General features: G+C 40.0%; 1 protein-coding gene across 13 annotated transcripts in view; it reads left to right on the forward strand.

Annotated features, from left to right (window-relative positions):
- LOC119859699 (protocadherin alpha-C2-like) overlaps positions 1 to 18,798 on the forward strand; it is a 290,055-nt gene that overhangs the window by 211,570 nt on the left and 59,687 nt on the right. For all 13 annotated transcript variants that reach the window (XM_038412114.2, XM_038412113.1, XM_038412118.2 and 10 more), the window contains exons 2-3: positions 4,034 to 4,092; positions 6,141 to 6,229. In XM_038412114.2, the coding sequence (XP_038268042.1) occupies positions 4,034 to 4,092; positions 6,141 to 6,229 (148 nt within the window). The remainder of the gene's footprint in view (positions 1 to 4,033; positions 4,093 to 6,140; positions 6,230 to 18,798) is intronic.

Raw genomic sequence — 18,798 nt, forward strand, 5'->3', positions numbered from 1 at the left:
GAATCTCTCCTCATATGGGACCCATTCTGAACCCCTAATCATTTTAGTTGCCCTTCTCTGAACCTTTTCTAATGCCAGTATATCTTTTTTGAGATTAGGAGACCACATCTGTATGCAATATTCAAGATGTGGGTGTATCATGTATTTATATAAAGGCAATAAGATGTTCTTCATCTTATTCTCTATCCCTTTTTAAATGATTCCTAACATCCTGTTCGCCTTTTTGACTGCCACTGCACACTGCATGGACGTCTTCAGAGAACTATCCATGATGACTCCAAGATCTCTTTCCTGATTAGTTGTAGCTAAATTAGCCCCCATCATATTGTATGTATAGCTGGGGTTATTTTTTCCAATGTGCATTACTTTACATTTATCCACATTAAATTTCATTTGCCATTTTGTGTCCCAATCACTTAGTTTTGTGAGATCTTTTTGAAGTTCTTCACAGTCTGCTTTGGTCTTAACTATCTTGAGCAGTTTAGTATCATCTGCAAACTTTGCCACCTCACTGTTTACCCTTTCTCCAGATCATTTCTGAATAAGTTGAATAGGATTGGTCCTAGGACTGACCCTTGGGGAACACCACTAGTTACCCCTTTCCATTCTGAAAATTTACTATTTATTCCTGCCCTTTGTTCCCTGTCTTTTAACCAGTTCTCAATCCATGAATCTTCCCTCTTATCCCATGACAACTTAATTTACGTAAGAGCCTTTGGTGAGGGACCTTGTCAAAGGCTTTTTGGAAATCTAAGTACACTATGTCTACTGGATCCCCCTTGTCCACATGTTTGTTGACCCCTTCAAAGAACTCTAATAGATTAGTAAGACTTGATTTCCCTTTACAGAAACCATGTTGACTTTTGCCAAACAATTTATGTTCTTCTGTGTGTCTGACAATTTTATTCCTTTCTGTTGTTTCAACTAATTTGCCCAGTACTGACGTTAGACTTACCAGTCTGTAATTGCTGGGATCACCTCTAGAGCCCTTTTTAAGTATTGGCGTTACATTAGCTGTCTTCCAATCACTGGGTACAGAGCTGATTTAAAGGACAGGTTACAAAACATAATTAATAGTTCCGCAATTTCACATTTGAGTTCTTTCAGAACTCTTGGATGAATGCCATCTGGTCCTGGTGACTTGTTACTGTTAAATTTATCAATTAATTCCAAAACCTCCTCTAGTGAGACTTCAGTCTGTGACAATTCCTCAGATTTGTCACCTACAAAGGACGGCTCACGTTTGGAAATCTTGCTAACATCCTCAGCTGTGAAGACTGAAGCAAAGAACTCATTTAGTTTCTTTGCAATGACTTTGTCGTCTTTAAGTGCTCCTTTTGTATCTCGATCGTCCGGGGCCCCACTGGTTGTTTAGCAGGCTTCCTGCTTCTGATGTACTTAAAAAACATTTTGTTATTATCTTTTGAGTTTTTGGCTAGCTGTTCTTCAAACTCCTTTTTGGCTTTTCTTAGTACATTTTTACACTTAATTTGGCAGTGTTTATGCTCCTTTCAATTTCTCTCACTAGGATTTGACTTCCACTTTTTAAAGGATGCCTTTTTATCTCTCACTGATTCTTTTACATGTTGTTAATCCACGATGGCTCTTTTTTAGTTCTTTTACTGTGTTTTTTGATTTGGGTTATACATGTAAGTTGGACCTCTGTTATGGTGTCTTTGAAAAGTGTCTATGCAGCTTGCAGGGATTTCACTCTAGTCACTAAAAGAAAAGGAGTACTTGTGGCACCTTAGAGACTAACAAATTTATTAGAGCATAAGCTTTCGTGAGCTACAGCTCACTTCATCGGATGCATTTGGTGGAAAAAACAGAGGAGAGATTTATATACACACACACAGAGAACATGAAACAATGGGTTTATCATACACACTGTAAGGAGAGTGATCACTTAAGATAAGCCATCACCTCTAGTCACTGTACCTTTTAATTTCTGTTTAACTAACCTCCTCATTTTTGTATAGTTCCCCTTTCTGAAATTAAGTGCCACAGTGTTGGGCTGCTGAGGTGTTCTTCCTACCACAGGAATGTTAAATGTTAAATGTTAATATATTATGGTCACTATTTCCAAGCGGTCCTGTTATAGTTACCTCTTGGACCAGATCCTGTACTCCATTCAGGACTAGATCGAGAATTGCCTCTCCTCTTGTGGGTTCCTGTACCAGCTGTTCCAAGAAGCAGTCATTCAAAGTATCGAGAAATTTTGTCTCTGCATTTTGTCCTAAGGTGACATGTACCCAGTCAATATGGGGATAATTGAAATCTCCCACTATTATTAAGTTCTTTATTTTGATAGCCTCTCTAATCTCCCTTAGCATTTCATCATCACTATCACTGTCCTGGTCAGGTGGTCAATAATAGATCCCTACTGTTATATTCTCATTAGAGCATGGAATTACTATCCATAGAGATTCTATGGCACATGTGGATTCATTTAAGATTTTTACTTCATTACAAGTACAGTCAGAGAATCTTGGAGCCGTAATTGTCTTTTTCACAAGTAAGCCCAGCAGAAACTGGGCACAGAGAATCTGGGTTTAAAGGTGAAGGTAGTTACTAGCACAGATGTTTAATATTTTGTTGCAATGGGTGGAATTTCTCTTTTCTGTATATCAGGCTGTGAAGAATGCTACAATACAGAGTACCAAATAGCTCCTCAAATTCAGATAGTGACAGGGGCCTTATAAATATTGAGATAGCCAGATATAAAGATGGCGCATATCATTATTGCTATATCTTTATTTGTATAAAACTTATTGATCTAGAGAAGAGCACACTGTGAATCCCAAGGGCAAGGACAAAGCTGGCTTTAAATAATTTAGGGTCTTCAACACATTTTTAAAAGTAATGGGGCCAGATTGACTTCTAGTCTACCTCCAGTGACTTCAGTAGAATTACACCATTATTAGCATGTATTATTTGGGTATTGGCCACTGTACAAGACACATCAAGTATGAATGTAATCCATTATGTCTATACTGTAACATTTTCAAACTTGGATGCCTAATGTTAGACACCTACATGCACAATTAGCCACCAAAAAAGTGTCACAATATTTAAATGTGCTGAGCACCTGCAGCTACAATTGAAATCAGTGCTCAGCACCTCTGAAAATTAAGCTGCTTAGCTGCTTAAATATTTAGGTGCCTGATTTAGGCACCCTCGTTTGAAAATGTTGCCTATAATTTTAAATTATTATGAATGTTGCTATTGTATGCAGTGCACTGCAAGAAAAGTGGTGTTAACATTTTCTGGAGCAACTTGTGATCAATCAGGAATTTCTCAGGCAACCCTTACATAGCAAGTCATGCTGTAGCAGGTCAGCGTGTGCTGAGATGTACTGGTTGAAGGGTATTGCTCTCTATCTTTTCCTTCATGTTTTTATACCTTTTTATCAGTGTGGAAAATGTAGCAGCTCTTGGTCTTATGAAAGAACATGTCTGCCTTCAGTAAAAACCTGCTGCAGTCTGCAAGTCTGATACAATCTAGTGCAGTCCTCTGCAGTCCATTAACCCCAGCAGAAAACTCAAAGCAAGCAAACTGGCCTCAATGTCTTCTTCACAGGGGGGGCTTCATTTTGTATATGTACAGATGAATACATTCCAGGGTAGGAGCAGAAGTGGCCTAGTTTTATTGGGGAAACCAGCAAATTATTTCTTTTCTTTTCCAGCAATAATCATCTTCTCCTATGGCCGGGATTTTTCTGAACACGGACAAAATAATAGCCCCCCAATTTACAAAAATAACTTCCTTCCCCACATTAGCCCTCACAATCCAAAGTCTTGGTGTATAAACATTTAACTCCATATTCAGTGACCTAAGTGCACGCAGACAAAAGTGTCTTTAGATTTACTGGGAGATTTGGCAGCTCTGAATGCATAAAAAATGTAAATAGTTCTATGGAGCCATTTGACAATAGATGTGAAAATGTTTAGAAACTCTGGAGAAGAGCCTGTTTTCAGCTGCATAGATTTTAAAATATGTTTTAATACAGATTTTGTTCTCTTTGTTTCTGCAGCCAAAACAACCCAATCCTGATTGGCGTTATTCTGCATCCCTAAGAGCAGGAATACAAAGGTATGTACTGTGCTTCCCCTTCTTAAGGGCTTATATCTTTCTCCCTTTGTGAAGGAGACTGTCTTTCAAAAATCTGGTACATCTGGTGATGTACACTAGTGAGATCTGCATACTGTGAGGGAAGCACCAAGTTTTGCTTCTGAGGCATTATATCTACCAGCCCTACTGATTCATTGTAATTGTCTTTTATGCTGTTCATTACTATATTAGTATTTGGTCTATGCAGTCATGTTTTTTACCTCATGCTTCTTTATACATTTACTATGAATGCCTGATTGCTACAATTATTGAATTATTTAACTGATTATATACTCTTCATTCACATTAAAGCTTCCTGTTATCATCCACTCTGATAAATTTCAATAGATTGTCTGCAGCATGAATAGTTTTCCATCTCACTACCTCTCATTACCATAAAAGTGTACCACTGCTGCAGGCAGTTTATTAACCACATGGTACATTCAAGGTGTTTAACAAAGTTAAAATGGCATTGACAAGCATATCAGGTTTAGATTTCCAAGGAAACCTTCATGAATTAGGTGCCCACCTTAGACTCCTTTAGAAATCTCAGCCTTAGATCCCAAATTTGCCTTACTATAATTTGTTCCTCAATAAATTTAAAAAGGAGTAAAATAATGCTGTTTGTGTAGGACCTAGATAAAATAATATCTTTGGTCTCTGTGTCTTAGCAAATTAACTAACCAGTCTTATTCTCAGATCTATTCTCACTTTATCAATAAGACCAGATAACAAATTTAGAAATAAGTAAAAAGGCCATGGTAATTTCAAGTGGCACTAAAAACTCAGAGGGGAAATCATTTGCTGAATACAAAGAAACATAGATTTGAGGGAATTAGAATGTATTTTCATGTTTCTCTGGAGACTATTACAGCAAATACAAAGTAAAATAACTGTACATAAAATATTTGAAATGCTCTTTTAACTAAAAATACCTTTTCTAATCAATATGAATGTTGATTTCCTTAGTTAAATCAAGTTTAAATATCATACAGATCAAAATAATTTGGAAAGTGACAAGACGAATTACAATCTTGCAGTATTGAGCTCCCAGTTTTAAAAATCTTGCCCATTAACACTGAGAAATAAATTGACCAAGTTTTAGAAACTTCTCTTGGTCCAAACTGAAACAGAACACTTCTTGAAATCAGTGGGAGCCTTGCCTGCATACCGGAGGAACAGGGGCTACTTTAGGATTTTGCCTGAAGTAACTTGCATGATAAGTGAAAAGGATGAGCTCATTTTAAAAACAGATATCTACTTTTTTCATTTTAAGATATCAGGCATCTATTCCCCCCCCCCTCCCATCATCTCCTTATGAGTTCAGAGCTAGACAATGTTCAACAATTAAATTTGTTGGTCTCATGGCAGACTGTTCATCATTTGACACTGTATAAAACTTAATATTGTGTGGTTTCTGTACTTTGTGACACCTAATTTCTCCTTTCAAAATTGCTTGCCAAAAGCATAAGGTAATCAGCATCGAGTACTATAAATTGCATTGGAATATTCGCTGTAGAAGAGTGACTGATAATAGCATGCTGAAAGAAGCTCAGAACTGACTTTCATTATTTACTTCACTGCTAAGACATTGCAAACATGATATGGATTAGGGCCCAGGTCTTCAGAAGTATTTAGGCACCTAACTTCTATTTCAGTGGAAGTTAGGCACCTAAGTACCTTTGAGAATCTGGGGCTATGTGACTTCCTTGCAGTGTTAGTGATTTCACATCACATTAATGAAAACAAACCATCCTCTAGAGATAATATTTGTGTATGATATGAACTACATGGAATTATGTTGTAACATTCAAATAATAACCAAAGATAATTTTTGCAGTTGTTGCAGGATTGACATGATAAATGCTTTAATAATGCATTAGCAGAATCTGCTAGTATGATGCAGGGTTGCATTAGCCCTGGTGCAACAAACAACTGTGATTTTGGAGAAGTAGCCAGAAAAGGGAATGTTGAACAAAAACAGGTCAGATGGGAACTATGTAATTTAATCCGTATGCTTGTTTATTCAGTGCTGTGCACATGGAGGAGGCAGGAGTCTTACGAGGAGGGCTGGGAGGATCTGAACAGCTGTGGCCAACAGTATCCAGTGCAACACCAGGTTAGGATCAAAGTACTGACATCTGTTAATGGGATATTGGGAACTGTGATGGCTCTATTCCCTTAAAGAGAGAAATGATTGTTATTTGAAACACAGTTCCCACTGGATCATTCTTAACTTTCTTTCTCCTTTGTGTCTCTGAATCAAGTCCCTATGAAATACTCTCTTGAATATAAATAAGATGGGAATACATAAAGCAAAGAAACCTTTTCTCCTTTATTCACTAGCAAGTGCATACGGGAATCAAGCCTCAAAATTTGGATCCACACCTGAACTTATCCAATGTTTTGAGGTGGTCAGACCCAGGAATTTGGTATGGTTCACTAGAGAAGGAGGCCCAGTTGTGAGGTGTGGATCCAGATCCACATTTCCCCAAAGTTTGAGTATTTGGGTTTAGGGTTTTAATTTATCCTTCATTTCTAATGGTCATCAAAACTACCAACCTTGCAAAAAGAGCCACTCAATTGGGGATGGAGTAAGTAATACAGAACCTCACCAATTCTTACTTCACTATTTTGCAAATTCAGTAATTGTTTTTAAATACCCACAGGTCTCATTCTGCTGTCAAGGTAGTAAGGTTTCTTATTACTAAGTGTTCACTCCTTTTATAAACTAAACTGCAGTACATTTAATAGTACGGTATGGAGGGTTATCATAAAACATTTAACTAAACTGCTATTCACTTTTGAAAATAAATGACCAAAACACCTTTTATGATGAAGTATTCTTAATTTTTTTTCATTATTTACTTGCTGACTCACTAAATCAAAATTCAGTAAGAATCAGCAAAGGGTCTCGTTGATTACTGGAGATAAGCAAATTCACTCATTTCTTTTGCAATGAAAGCAATAGATGTATTCTCACATTACATTTTGGGATAGAAAGAATTTCATCATTTAAAATGCCTACAAAGTGTTAGGAAATGGTATTTGGTGCTGCTCAGAAGTTCACTGTATTAAGGAAAAATGTGATAACTTGTGGTGTGGAAGCTAAAGCTCTTTCAAAAATAATTGGATAGCTTTCATATTTCTTTGTGGGTAGAGAAGCAGAGAGAGAGAGAGAAATAGAAATATTATGTGTACATTAAACATTGCTATGATTTCTTTTTATGGTTCAGTTGATTAAATATGCACAAGATTGCATTGCTGTGTATCAAATATTTTACTGAACAATTAAGCTAAAAGTTGTATTTGAGAATAAAAATACACATGGTTCATGCAGATGGCAAACAATGAAACTGGAAATAATTTGCAGAACAACCTTTTAACCTGCTGACTGATTACATATGGGAGGATCCTTAGGGCTCCAGCAGGGGCAGGAGGACCTTTCAGGGAAAAAATTAAATTAATTCCTGTGGACTAGATTATCATTTTATGATCTGACCTGGATAAGGGACAGACCATAGCTGCGTGCCCCAGGATAGACCGCAAGGGGAATTGTCCCAGAGTCCGAATTCATTCCCAGCTTCAAGGATGGAGTAACTTCACTCCATTTTGTGAGGAAGTACCCTGTGTGCCTGGGTAGCTACTTGGGTTTAGGAATAAGTTGGGGAGAGGAGATAAAATCAGGACACTTATTACTCCCCATTCCCTCTCTCTGCCCCCTCCCTGCCCACTTGCTTGTAATGGGGCATATTGGGCAAGTAGCTCCTACTCTTCCTTCCACAGCCGGAGTCACAGTTTGGGCAGGATCAGGCAAATGAGTAAAGAGGTATTAAGAACGTGTATCTCCAGCCCCAGGAAGTCTTTCTGCTCTTTGAGAAAACCAGCCTCTTAAAAAGTCCAGGGTAGTTCAAACTGTTTTGAAACCCAGTTTGTGTGGATCATGTTTCTTGATCCTTCCAAATGACTATTCTTCCTGTGCAAGAAAGGATCTTTTGTTTCCTTTCTGTCTGGCCTTAAGAGTTTAATGACTGCTAAAATAACATAAATGAGACCTTTGTTAGCGATGTTCCTTCCTACTATTCGTAAACAGAAGATGTGGATTTCATTAGCCTTCAGGAACAAATAGGTTATGCATATAGAAGTGTCATTTAGCAGAAAAATTAACACATAACTTTAATACGTTACGCTTTCAAATATAGCTGTTTATCACAATGGTTTATAATTACAGCTTTGGGTTCCCACACACAGTTCCTCTTTTAATTGTTCTACCTCCTTTCCACTGTTCATGTTCATGACTTGTGCCATTTTTCATCAGGTTAAGACACAAAATTATGCTTTTCATTAGATATTTGATCCATTTCAGCCAATTACACTGGATAGAGACAACATATGCAGTTGCTCTTGACGTACCATTTACATCGGAACAGTGCTACACCTGTGTCCAGATAAACTCACAAATTAGCTGCTCATTATCTCTATTTCCATCAACATATGCAGCAGCTGCAGCTCTCCGCTTCTAATAAGTATAAAACCACCTCAAATCCTGCCTTACATACACATGCTTAGTGCAGTTGTTTTACTCAATTGAATAATTCCAATAGGTTTGTCACTAAACTATCCATTTAATTTAGCACTCCACAAAAGCCTCGGATAAAATGCTTCAGACTGAAGGAATCAGAAAGTTAATCAATGAGAGCATCAAAAGATGATGTCATAAGAATGCTCTAAGAAGGATGAACAAGTCAAGTGTTAAGTCAGTAAATCCTTAATTCCTAGTGCTAAGCTATACTCAGACACTACATGGTATATCACCAGTTCTATACCTTTCAGGGTAAATCCTGCTGTCACTTACATGGATAAAGCTTCCACTGACTTCAGTAGGAGTTTCACCTATGCAGCTGAGAGCAAAATTTGGCCCATTGTTTTTTGTTCCTTTCACAGGTTCTTACACAAAGTGATGAAATCCAAATTTAAGGCTTATGCTCTGTCCTGAACTCACTCTGAGGTGAACAAAAGGCCCAGTGGTCTAAGTTAAGGATACACAATCAGATTCACTTTCAAATTCCTGACTTTTTTCCATCTGTGTCATAGTTTTAATGCCATTTAATGAGAGGTTGTTTTTAAAAATTGGTTTCCTTTTTTAAAAAACAAGTTATAAAGCATATTATATTCCTGACAAAGAGCTCTTCCAGTCTCGCAGGTAAGGAGCTACTCTGTGTATTTGGTAAATATTTTATCTCAGTGGTTTTTCTATGTATTATGAGTGAGATTTTCAGAGAAGACATCCAACTCCCATTTCATTAGGCATCCAACTCCCATTTTAATAAGTCTACATGTAAACTTATTATAATTATTAGACAGCCTATAGGTAGACTTGTTATCTACCTGAATTTTGCAGTTCACTTGGTTTAATAATTGCTTCTGGTTATTTGAAATTGCATAATGGGGATCCATTTACATCCAAAAATTTGTTACTTAAAAGAAAGTTAAGGTTGTCAAGTTAAGCGCTCAAAAGCTAGGAAAGCGAGAATTAAATTTGCCTTTGCAACCTTAATTCAGCCCCTTTGTGCATATGCATTATGATATAGAGTGAAATCCTGGCTCCACTGAAGTCAATGGGAAATGTGCAATTGGCTTCAGTGGGACCAGTATTTTCACTCACCATCTTAGCACTGTTTCTCCACAGGAATTCCACCTCATTCACAGCACAGGATGGACCTTGCCCGGGGTCGTGTAGTCAGTGAGGCTGTTGTCTGTAGGACGGTTGCTTCATTTGCTGCAGATGTTGGAACGTGTCTAGTGCATGAGGCAGGAAACTCCAGAAGGGAAAGGATGGTTATGTGATTAAAGCAACTGAATGCCATGCTGAAGAGCTGCATTCTATCCCTGACTCTGCCACTGTGTTCCTATGTGCTGCTGGACAAGGTGCTTAAACCAGAATTTTCAGAGGTGGCCACTAATGGTGTATTGCTCATTTCCGAGTGCCCAACTTGAAAAACCTGGGGGCTGATTTGCAGGAGTGCTAAATGCTCACAGCTGGAATTGAAGTTGACTGGAGTTCAGCTTCAAACATATCTAGTGATATAAAAATGCTAGATACTTTGAAAAATTAGGCCTTAGGGGCTAAATTCACCAAAGGACTTATGTATCTAGATCCCAGAATCTGGACCCACCAGGATTCACAAATCCCCTGCTCAGCTGCCCGCAAGCCCTGTTGATGCCTAAACTCACTTGGTGCCTACATTTTTGCAGTAAAATTTCCTAAATGCCTGTGTTTCAGCCTCTGAGCATGCACCCAGCCCCATACCAAGCATATGGCCTAAGCCCCAGAACGAGTCATGAACTGGGGGAAAGATAGGCATTTCTCTGCCTTTGTCGCCTGTGGGGCCCAATGAGGTAGGTGAGATCTGAGCTCGCCTACTGGATCTGATTCCTATAGATGAACTTACACAAAATGGCCAGGGTGAGGAGGACCTTTCTCATAACTTTTAGCCCAGTGTTTAGAATACTCATCTGGGATGTGGGAGACCCTTGGTTCAAGTCCCTATCTCAGGGAGGGAAGGAATTTGAATAGGGATTTGCCACGTCTCCAGTGAATGCTCCAACTACCAGGCTTACAGAGTCATTCTCATGCTTGCTTTCTCTCTGTGGTCTAACTATTCTTTCCTTTATATCCAGTGGAACAGCTTCAACAGGGTGACTGAGGGAGCTATGCATCACAATAGCCCAGAGCTCCATGGTTAGGGCACTCACCTTGGAGGTGGCAGAATCCTGTTCAGCTCCCTTCTCACCTCAGCTGCAGATGGGAACTTGAACCAGTGGACTCCAACATCCCAAGTGAGTACTCTAACCACTGGGCTAAGAGTTATGAGAGAGTGTGGCCAGCTGCCACTTCTTGCTAACACGGAGTATAGCCTAATGCTAAGAGAGGGTTTTGTAGTTGAAAATCCAAAGCAGGGCGAGGCACCTTTCTGCAGCCTGGACTTAGGTGCCTATCTCCAAGACAGGGGGCTTTCTACACACTCCTCAGCTTGGCATCTCCCACTGGCTATCTTAGGCGAGGAACCAGCTAGCATGCTGACTTTTGTGAATCGTATTCTAAGGCCCTTGTTTCTCCCTGTTCATTGTACAGGGTGCCTAGACACCAAACTGTGGCTTTGTGAATCCCAGTGGTTTCTTGGGAGCGTAAAAGTTAGGGGTGACTACACGCAGTTTCTTTGGGAATCTAGCCATGGCTGTCTTAAATTGGATGCCCAAAACTGGTGGATACTAAACAAATATGTCCTTAATGGCTCCATGCCTCAGTTTCCCCTCTGTAAAATGTGGGATGATAATACCAGTGTATCTCATATGGGTGCTATAAAGATAAATTCATCAATGTTTGTGAAGCACTCAGATGCTATACTGATGAATGTCCATGATGAGAAAGCCTATGTGGATATTAATTCTGTGTTCAATGTAGAATTTAAATGGAGTACAGTAAATAAGGCACGGGATCATATATGATAACTGTGAACAGAAATATTGAATGGCTTCCCATTTAGTGAGCACTGTTCATCCTGTGCCCTGAATGAGGCATGGAACCTACGGAAAAAATAGCGTATGATCATGTAATTAAGAACTGTGGGTGAAATACTGGCCCCATTGAAGTCAAATGAAAAGCTCCCATTGACTTCAGGGGAGCCAGGATTTCACTCTGTATCATAATGGATATGCACAAAATGGCTGAATTAAGGTGGCATGTGAGATGAATCCTGAGATTTCCTAACTTTTGAGTATTTGACTTTGCAACTTTAATATTCTTTTAACATTGGCTTCTTAATGTAATTTCTCACATTTTTTAAAGAAAGCAAATTGGAAAAAATAGAAATTCTGTAGTGTGGAAACATCTTGACCCCAACATGGGTCATCAGCAGGACTGGGACCTTCAGATCCACAGCACAGACCTTTATTACCATTTGAGCTAGCTGAGTAACTGGTAAGAGTAATACATTGTTATCCCCTACATGGATTAACCAGTAGAGGGGGAAGAGAGAGAGATAGTTTACCAGTGAGTTTAAGAGCTATTTACTGACAGCAGATGAATGTTGAGACTTGGGTATCTGGGTTCAGTGCTAGATTCTGGAGGGGAGTGTAACCTAGTGATTATAAACCCTTCTGCTCCTGTCCCTGCAATCCTGACCCCTTCTACTCTTGTTTCCTCCAGTCTGTCCCTGTCTCAGTCTTCTCCACTTTAGGTCCTGTTCCAGATTCCCTGGCTCTCACTGGCTTCTATCTCAGTCTCTTTCCCTCTGTTTTTCTCTTCTCCACATTGGTTCCTGTTTCAGCCCTCCCTGAATTCCTGGCAGGCAATTTCCTTCTCCATGTTGTCTGGACACCAGCAGGAGGAGCATGGGAGCATAGGAGAGACAGTCTCCTTATTCTCAGTTCCAGTGCATGGTGTCACAGCAGTTCCCATTTGCAACAAGGATCAGTTGCAGGGAACATCCTGCTCAGCCCCTGAAGCAGTGGGATGGAACTTATTTCATCACCCTGTGGGGATGATGCATGCACAGTCCAGTTGGAACACAGGCATTATGTGGGGCTAGAACATGCTCAATGCAGATGCAATCCTCAGCCAGCCTCTAACAACCCTTCCTACTGAATATGTGTGAACTGCAATTTTCAGAGGCTCATAGCTTGGTCAAATTTGGGTAGATTTTCACAAGGAGAGCAAAGACACCCGGGCAGTTCTCCTGCCAAATTTCAAGTCCCTGCTCAAAGCATAGAAGCGCTAGAGCTTCACAATGGAACAGCTGTAAAAAAATTTAATATGGGCAAAAATGTATTTTTAACTAATTTTATTCTCAGAAATGTCTGAACCAATTTTGCTGAAACTTTTCAAAACATGTGCCTAGCATGGGAAATTTCAGCCAAAATAGTTAAAATTTGGCAAAGTTATAACCAACTGAAAATAGGATCTTATGATGGAAAGTACTATGCACCTTAAATATTAGTGTCAATACCAGCTGTGCTTATAATAGACCATGCTGGTTTTGAAGAATTAAGTCCAATACAGTATATTGTGCACATACACAGTAATGCTGTTCTATGACTAAAGAGAAAAGAAGTTCTAAGACACTATGAAAGATATAAACAGCAGCTGGAACAGAGAAGGAGAGCTCTGAAAACAGCAATCAGAAGACCTAGGAGAGGATATATACCTCTATTAAATTAATCTATTTCTGCATAAAATCTTTATGCTGAGTAGATTAGTTTAGGTGATGTTGACTAGTTTATAAGAAAGTCTTGCATTCTAAATACGGCTGATAGAGATCTTAGTCCTACTGATAAAAGTTACAAAAATAGAATGAGTTATAAATACTGGAACAAAAATAAACAATTAAAAACATCTGCAAACATGACAAATAAGCATTAAGATGGTCTAATCTGAAAAGCAATGGAAGCCTTTATATGATATTTGTAATGGTGGTACTGGATGGAGGACAGAGTGCTGAGAATGGAATGATTGCCTGGGAAATCGTGAAGAGAAAAATGAAGATGGTATGATGATAAGGGGCCTGGGAAAGGTGACAGAGAGCAGGGAGATAGCACTGATCTCTTAATAGATTTTAAGGCCAGAAGGAACCATTAGGAGGCCATGGGATTTCACCCAGTGGTTCTTGCATCAAGCTCATAATTTCTGGTTGAACAAGAGCAAATCTTTCAGAAAGACACCCAGTCTTGATTTAAAGACTTCAAGTGATGGATTGAGATGAGAGAGGCCAAGTCAATGGGGCATGGGATGATGAGGCAGGGTTGGCAGAGGATGTAAAAAAGGGTTGAGAGCCCTGAGAATGGGATTATAGAAACCCTGAGAAAAGAGAACAGAAACCACTGAGACTTGGATGACTGAGTGTCTTAAAAATGGGTCATTGAGCACTCAGAATGGGATAAGAGGGGCCCTCTATTGAGGTGGGAAAATAGAAGCCTTAGGATAGGGGATAGAGGACCCTGAAAATGGGATTATAGAGACTCTGGACAGAGCCCTGAGAATAGGTTATTAGAGATCCTGGGGAAGGGGGGCTGAAAGCTCTGGTAATCGTTAATGGGCTTCTGGGAAAGAGGACACAGTGTCCTGCTGAGGCTGGCTCCAGGTAATACAATTTCCATTTGAAAAATATGATTTGATCTGTCCAAATGTTTGAATCCATTTAGCATCTCTACAGAAGGAAATGAATGATTTTTTCCAGTTTGACCCTTTTACTCTTACATCAGACACAGCTCTTGAAATTCATAAGGCATAATGCTCCAATAGCTGGTCACTGGGATGCCATGATACTGTCATGGGGATCTTAGTTCATGAGATTTTTTTTTAAATCATTTTAAAGAGCAAGAGTCAAAGCACATGGTTTATGTGATTGGGAAAGGCCCTTGCCTTTCACATACCTTGTTCCCATGGATATGTATTGTGATCCTAAATGGGGGATGTTTTCTTCCCAGTTGCAGTAGTGGGCTTTCCCTCTCCTCCCTCAAATGATCTTCCTTAGCTGAGGAAGGAAGGTGCAATAGGACTCTCTTTGGACTCCATTGGTGTCATGCCTAGATCAGCCACAGATGTCACTGTAGCTGTGCCTCTGTGGGTCACAACTGAGAATACCAAATTCAGAACAAATAGGGCAGATACACCCCAACACTGGAGGTTATTCTCCCATGAGATAGACCAAACCAGCAACAAAAGTAAACTTCGGTTTCACCACACCGGCTAACAAGAAGTCATGAAAGCAGTTTCCTTAGGCATTCCAGTCCTTGTATCACCACCAAAAACATTAGACTTAGAGATGAGTGGTTCTTTAAAACTAATTTAATCAAATGAAAGGTTCTTCTGATCCCAAAGGATCAGCCACACACCCTGGTCAATATACAACTCAGATCTTACCCCAAAATCACGCTGTTGCCAATCCTTTAGCATCTAAAATCTAAAGGTTTATTTATAGAAAGAAAGAAAGAAAGAAAGAAAGAAAGAAAGAAAGAAAGAAAGAAAGAAAGAAAGAAAGGTGAGAGTTAAAATTTGTTTAAAGAGTTAAAAAGGAATCAAATACATACAGTAATTGCAAAGTTCTTGGTTCAGGCTTGTAGCAGTGATGTAATAAACTGCTGGCTTAAGTCAAGTCTCTGCTTGCTTTCAAATCATTGGAAGGACCTCAGTCATAGAATCATAGAATATCAGGGTTGGAAGGGACCTCAGGAGATCATCTAGTCCAACCCCCTACTCAAAGCAGGACCAATCCCCAATTAAATCATCCCAGCCAGGGCTTTGTCAAGCCTGACCTTAAAAACTTCGAAGGAAGGAGATTCCACCACCTCCCTAGTGAAAAATTTTTCCTAATATCCAACCTAAACCTCCCCCAGTGCAACTTGAGACCATTACTCCTTGTTCTTTCATCTGCTACCACTGAGAACAGTCTAGATCCATCCTCTTTGGAACCCCCTTTCAGGTAGTTGAAAGCAGCTATCAAATCCCCACTCATTCTTCTCTTCCGCAGACTAAACAATCCCAGTTCCCTCAGCCTCCCCTCATAAGTCATGTGTTCCAGTCCCCTAACCATTTTTGTTGCCCTCCGCTGGACATTTTCCAATTTTTTCACATCCTTCTTGTAGTGTGGAGCCCAAAACTGGACACAGTACTCCAGATGAGGCCTCACCAATGTCGAATAGAGGGGAACAATCATGTCCCTCAATCTGCTGGCAATGCCCCTACTTATACATCCCAAAATTCCATTGGTCTTCTTGGCAACAAGGGCACATGTTGACTCATATCCAGCTTCTCATCCACTCTAACCCGTAGGTCCTTTTCTGCAGAACTGCTTCCTAGCCATTCGGTCCCTAGTCTGTAGCGGTGCATAGGATTCTTCTGTCCTAAGTGCAGGACTCTGCACTTGTCCTTGTTGAACCTCATCAGATTTCTTTTAGCCCAATCCTCTAATTTGTCTAGGCCTCTCTGTATCCTATCCCCACACTCCAGCATGTCTATCTCTCCTCCCAGTTTAGTGTCATCTGAAAACTTGCTGACGGTGCAATCCACGCCATCCTCCAGATCATTAATGAAGATATTGAAAAAAAACGGCCCCAGGACTGACCCTTGGGGCACTCCGCTTGATACCGGCTGTCAACTAGACATGGAGCCATTGATCACTACCTGTTGAGCCTGACAATCTAGCCAGCTTTCTATCCACCTTATAGTCCATTCATCCAGCCCAAACTTCTTTAACTTGCTGGCAAGAATACTGTGGGAGAACATGTCAAAAGCTTTGCTAAAGTCAAGGAATAACACATCCACTGTTTTTCCCTCATCCACAGAGCTAGTTATCTCGTCATAGAAAGCAATTAGATTAGTCAGGCATGACTTGCCCTTGGTGAATCCATGCTGACTGTTCCTGATCACTTTTCTGTCCTCTAAGTGCTTCAGAATTGATTCCTTGAGGACCTGCTCCATGATTTTTCCAGGGACTGAGGTGAGGCTGACTGGCCTGTAGTTCCCCAGATGCTCTTTCTTCCCTTTTTTAAAGATGGGCACTACATTAGCCTTTTTCCAGTCATCCTGGACCTCTCCCAATCGCCATGAGTTTTCTAAGATAATGGCCAATGGCTCTGCAATCACATCTGCCAACTCCTTTAGCACTCTTGGATGCAGCACATCCGGCTTCATGGACTTGTGCTCATTCAGCTTTTCTAGATAGTCCCGAACCACTTCTTTCTCCACAGAGGGCTGGTCACCTCTTCCCCACACTGTGCTGCCCAGTGCAGTAGTCTGGGAGCTGACCTTGTTCATGAAGATAGAGGCAAAAAAAGCATTGAGTACATTAGCTTTTTCCACATCCTCTGTCACTAGGTTGCCTCCCTCATTCAGTAAGGGGCCCACACTTTCCTTGACTTTCTTCTTGTTGCTAACATACCTGAAGAAACCCTTCTTGTTACTCTTAACATCTCTTGCTAGGTGCAACTCCAAGTGTGATTTGGCCTTCCTGATTTCACTCCTGCATGCCTGAGCAATGTTTTTATACTCCTCCCTCAGTCCCTTGGTTAGAATGCTCTCATTAGTATAAGTTCATAGTCCCGAGGTTTGAGCAGGAAAGAGGCAAAATAGAGATATTTCAAGGGTCTTTTATAGCTTCTGCCATATGGAGGGAAAACCATTGTTCACACTGGAAAATTACAGTAACAAGATGGTGTTTGGAGTCACAAGGGAAGACACATATCCATGCATGATTTTGCCTAGTCATAGTAGAAGTCATTACCTATACCTCAAAAAGCACGTTCACAGGAAAGTCCATTCAGAATACGTGGGCATCTTCCATTGTGAGTTAAATGTTCTTTTGATGGGCCACTCAGTTTGAATAGTCCTTCCAAGATGTGCTGGCTAAATACCTTGTGGGCACTACCCAGGAGGAAACATTTTGAAATCCCGGTATAGAGCCAACAGTCATAACTTCAAATACAAAAAGATACATGCATACAAATAGCATAATCATATTCAGCAAATCATAACTTTTCCCATAGACACTTTACTTGACAACCTTTGCATCAGATTTGTCACAAATATATAACAGTGGTTGCAACAATTATCTATATGGTCATATTTTAATCAGATAACATCACAGTCACTTAAGAGAACCACAGGAGCTGAGGGTGCTGCCTCTGTAATGCTCCTGCTGGCCCACAAAAGACTAGAGATGGAAATCAAATCTGGGTCTCATATGGTGGTGCAGTACATTACATCTCTATTTTAATATAAATAAACCACTATGACTATCTCACCTGTGAATCACATCCTCAAATCCCATTCCTAAGTCTCATCACTGGCTCCTTGAATCAATTTCAAGCTTGTTGCTCTCACCTTCAAGATCATGTGGTCTTACCCATGCCTTCATGTCTGCCCTCATTACTGTGTACACTTTCTCACTCCTGGTGCATCTCCCAGTTTTCTCTGCATACTACTTCCTTTGTTTGCATTTTTTGCCTTCTTTCATACTACCCCATACATTTTGAACAGTCTCCTGCCTCTGGCCTGCCAAGTGTTCATCCTTCTTCTCTTCCTGTTCTTCCTTAAAACCCATTTGTCTCCTGAACCCTCCCTACTCTGATCTCCTCTCTGAAGGACTCTCCATTATCTCCTCTATCTGAATTGTTGTCCCAGAAGTGTTGGAAATGAGGTCACCAGCATGGCCACACATGACCTTTGAATATTTCACATTGAACTAAAAGTCTGCTGTGATAAGTGCTTCCCATTTCTGACAGCCATATGGAAGGTGGAGAAGGCTAAGAATTTCAGCTTTTCTTTGCTCTGAACTAAAACATTTTGAAATCAAAAAGATTTTCAAAAACTATGCTAGAAACAATTAAATATGTCCTGCCTATGATCTTTCTGACTGGAAGTACATGTCTAGTTCACAAGATGCAATTGCTGCTGAACCTTTTGGTGCAGCTCTCAGTATTTGCAGCTAGGACTCAATAATTGATTGCAATAATTTATGGTTTCTTCAGCGGAATGGTGATCCTGTGCCTCCATCATATTCAGTGAAGTGGGGGAAAGAGACACTATATTATGCAGAGATTGTAGTCACTGCATGTTTAATACTGAAGGCTAGTATACATTTGATTTTGGACCCATGGTCAACTTCAGGAAAACTTAACCAATCTACCCAA

The sequence above is a fragment of the Dermochelys coriacea genome, chromosome 8 (assembly GCF_009764565.3).
Source record: "Dermochelys coriacea isolate rDerCor1 chromosome 8, rDerCor1.pri.v4, whole genome shotgun sequence".
NCBI classification, from domain to species: Eukaryota; Metazoa; Chordata; order Testudines; family Dermochelyidae; genus Dermochelys; species Dermochelys coriacea.